At 36.4% G+C, this 3,816-nt stretch overlaps 1 protein-coding gene across 1 annotated transcript in view; it reads right to left on the reverse strand.

Moving 5' to 3' along the window:
* LOC111084013 overlaps positions 1-2,564 on the reverse strand; it is a gene marked incomplete at its 5' end in the record, with an annotated part of 3,365 nt that extends 801 nt beyond the window's left edge. The window contains 2 exons of the mRNA XM_022380788.1: positions 4-2,016; positions 2,531-2,564. Coding sequence (XP_022236496.1) covers positions 50-2,016; positions 2,531-2,564 — 2,001 coding nt within the window. The remainder of the gene's footprint in view (positions 1-3; positions 2,017-2,530) is intronic.
* Between the last annotated feature and the right edge of the window lie 1,252 nt (positions 2,565-3,816).

Below are 3,816 nucleotides of genomic sequence, written 5' to 3' on the forward strand. Positions count from 1 at the left end.
TACCTTAACACTTTGTAGTTGAGTATAAGTTCCAATCTTGCTGACAGAGTCAGGAACGGAAAATGACCTGCTGTATCCAATGTGTATAATTAAAGACAATCTTCACTGTGATAGTACGTACCTTAACACTTTGTAGTTGAGTATAAGTTCCAATCTTGCTGACAGAGTCAGGAACGGAAAATGACCTGCTGTATCCAATGTGTATGTTCTCTTTACTTCCAGAAGTTAAAATACCTTTCTCCGGTTCGGAAATATTGATTTTGCTATACAGAAGTGGAGAATGAATCTTTAGAGTGTGACCATTATTGTACAACGTATCAAATTGCGAATTAAAAGATGGCACCGTTTGGATACCTCTTTGGTAGGATAAGGCTACAGATGAATGGAAAGAAGTTCCAGTTGTAGACACCATCACTGGTGTAATGGAAACAGGAAAAGATTGAAAAGCAGAAGATGTAATACTATTTATATTCGACGTCTGGGGGCGATGGGCTTCATTTTGTGTATCACTAGCTGAGATTTTTATCATCTGACTTCTTTTTTCCAGTTCTGACGGTGTTTGAGGTATATTTTGGTGTTGAAGGACCTGACTTTTTTCAGTCATTCCTTTTCTCTGTGTCTCAGGTGAGATGTTTCGTCTAGTAGGGCCTTTGTTACTACTTACCCCCTGATTCCGATACTGGGTTGATTTGAATTTGGGAGTTTGAGATGCTAAAGCTATAGCTTCTTGCATTTGTTCCAATGTTGGCTGAGGCAACCTTCTGTGGATTCGTCTGGCTCCAGCTGCTTTCGAGCTTTGTGGTTGAGAAGTGGTCACAGCCTGAGAACATAAAGCAGAAGTTCTATGTTCTTTTAGCATTGATCTGGTCATCTCAATAACATTATGAGTCACAGGTTGACCTTCTGATGTCACTGGAATTCCATTACTAATTCTGGAAGAATCTGATGACATTGTGTATAAACTGGATGAATCTGAAAATGAAATTTGCTGCATTTTAAACTGAGGCTCCTTGGGATTTGCTTCCGAAGATCTCTGAAAACTTGCTAGCATTTCAGGAATGTTTCCACTGGTTACTCTAGGCATAGACATTTGAGGAATAAGTTCTTGGTACTTTTCCATAAGCTTTTGTTCTGCTGCCTCGACAGAAGGTGAGACGTCAACAATTGGGGAAAGATCCATCACCGGGGACCATTCTTGGCTATCAGGTATTTGTTTCTGTCTCTGTATGTCGAAAGGGTCTAGTTGAGGTGGTTGAAAAGTAGTCAGTTGTTGATCTTTAGTAACATTATTTCGGTAATAATACTGTGTTTGTTGAGAAATACTCTGAGGAATAGAAGACATAGTCATCACATCCAAAGAGAAAGAGTGGAGATTGTCTCTAACGTTTTCAGTTTGAATAAAATTACCATTGTTTGTGTCAATGTATTGAACATTTGACATAGACAAAGAACGAGATTCTCCTAAGTTGAGATGTTGTGAGGAATGATGAAGAGCATCTTTCTGGAAGGACACTGAAGTTTGTTGAGTCCTGTCTTGATCGGTTGCATACACTTTTGTGGAAACGGTAGTCCAGGGCAGTGGTGGTTGTTGAATCCTGTCTTGACAGGCTGGCTGCATTGTTGTGGAAACAGGTGTCCAGGGCAGTAGTGGTTCTTGAGTCTTGTCTTCATTGATTGAATGCACTGATGTGGAAATGGGATCCAAGAGCAGTGAATGTTGATGAGTCCTATCTTGATTGATTGGATGTGCTGTTGTGGAAATGGGAGCCCAGGGGAGTGGAGGTTGTTGACTCCAGTGTTGATTGGCTGGCTGTGCTGTTGTGGAAACGGGAGCCCAGAGCAATGATGATTCCTGAAATATTTGTTGACTAGCGGACTGAGGTGCCATGGAAATAGGAGCCTGTGGTTGCACCATATTCTGAAACGTTTTACCAAGTGATTCACTTCTCTGAAGCCTGTTTTGTTCAGATTGCTCACTGATTCTTTTGACATCTGTTTGCTGGGGTTGAAAGGCATCTGAAAAAAAAAAGTTCAAAGTTCCAGGGCTGGAACTACTAAGATACCTTACTTAGACGTTACATTATCGTTAAATTAAAGGCAATTTTATGATTAAGATTAACTCAGGTTAGAATTCAACCAAGTAAATGAAACAATTTCAAACGATATGGTTTATCAGTTAATTCAATTTGGATTTTGAATCCTGAAATGTTTAATTAACTAAGAAATTGAAATTTTATTGTTGTTGTTTTCTTAGTGAAAGACTACACAATTGGCTATCTACACTCTGCTCATTAGAATGAATCGAACCCCGAACTTTGGAATTCTAATTCTATAACACACACAAAATTGAAACAATTGAACACGATAATTCGTAATTTTTTTAAATTCTGGTAAATTTCAGAGATTTTCAGCTCAGTAAAAAATTAAATTCTAAATCTTTGAAACATATTTTCTTTCTCTTTTAATTGAGTCCGAACGACGTGATAACATAGGAGTATGTTATTAATAAAAACAAAATCAAACTTCTTACGAGATTTGGGGATTTGAGGTCGTCCACGTTGTTCCTGCAACAGGAAAAAAAGATAACATCAAAAAACTGATTACAATACGATCATGAAGCAAATTCTAGCCGCTTTCAACTGCCAGAAAATAAATCATCTTGTAATTTTTGTAGTCATTGTTAAACCTTGTCAGGCCTTTTTTAGTGGAATCTCCAAATATTATCAGACGAACAACAAAACTACGCCCTCTGTACGACGAAAGAAAAAGTTTGATCTCAAGATAAAAAATATGTATATTATTTATTATTGGGTACGCGGCTTTAACAAAAATAAAACATAAAGACAGAAAACACACGCACGTAAACAAAAGTGTAATATAATTGATACTTGAAGACGTTGGTACTTGGTGAAACTCTATAATTACAGAATTGAGAAAAAACAAAGACAACGTTTCACAAATACTTCATTTATTCTGTAAAAGTGTAATAATATAAATACGTATATTAATGTGAGGATAATGTGTCCTTTCGGTTAATTTTAGTATGGTATTCAGTTGGACAAATAACTTTTTGTAGGACATAGTAACACATATAGCAACAAATACATTCACACTGTGATGAATTATGAACATCATTCACACTGTGATAAACTATGAACATCATTCACACTGTGATAAACTATGAACATCATTCACACTGTGATGAACTATGAACATAATTCACACTGTGATAAACTATGAACATCATTCACACTGTGATAAACTATGAACATCATTCACACTGTGATGAACTATGAACGTCATTCACACTGTGATGAACCATGAACATCATTCACACTGTTATAAACTATGAACATCATTCACACTGTGATGAACTATGAACATCATTCACACTGTGATAAACTATGAACATCATTCTCACTGTGATAAACTATGAACATCATTCACACTGCGATAAACTATGAACATAATTCACACTGTGATGAACTATGAACATCATTCACACTGTGATAAACTATGAACATCATTCACACTGTGATAAACTATGAACATCATTCACACTGTGATGAACTATGAACATCATTCACACTGTGATAAACTATGAACATCATTCACACTGTGATGAACTATGAACATCATTCACACTGTGATGAACTATGAATATCATTCACACTGTGATGAACTATGAACATCATTCACACTGTGATGAACTATGAACATCATTCACACTGTGATGAACTATGAATATCATTCACACTGTGATGAACTATGAACATCATTCACACTGTGATAAACTATGAACATCATTCACACTGT

Source organism: Limulus polyphemus, unplaced genomic scaffold (assembly GCF_000517525.1).
Source record: "Limulus polyphemus unplaced genomic scaffold, Limulus_polyphemus-2.1.2 Scaffold12816, whole genome shotgun sequence".
Taxonomy (NCBI): Eukaryota; Metazoa; Arthropoda; class Merostomata; order Xiphosura; family Limulidae; genus Limulus; species Limulus polyphemus.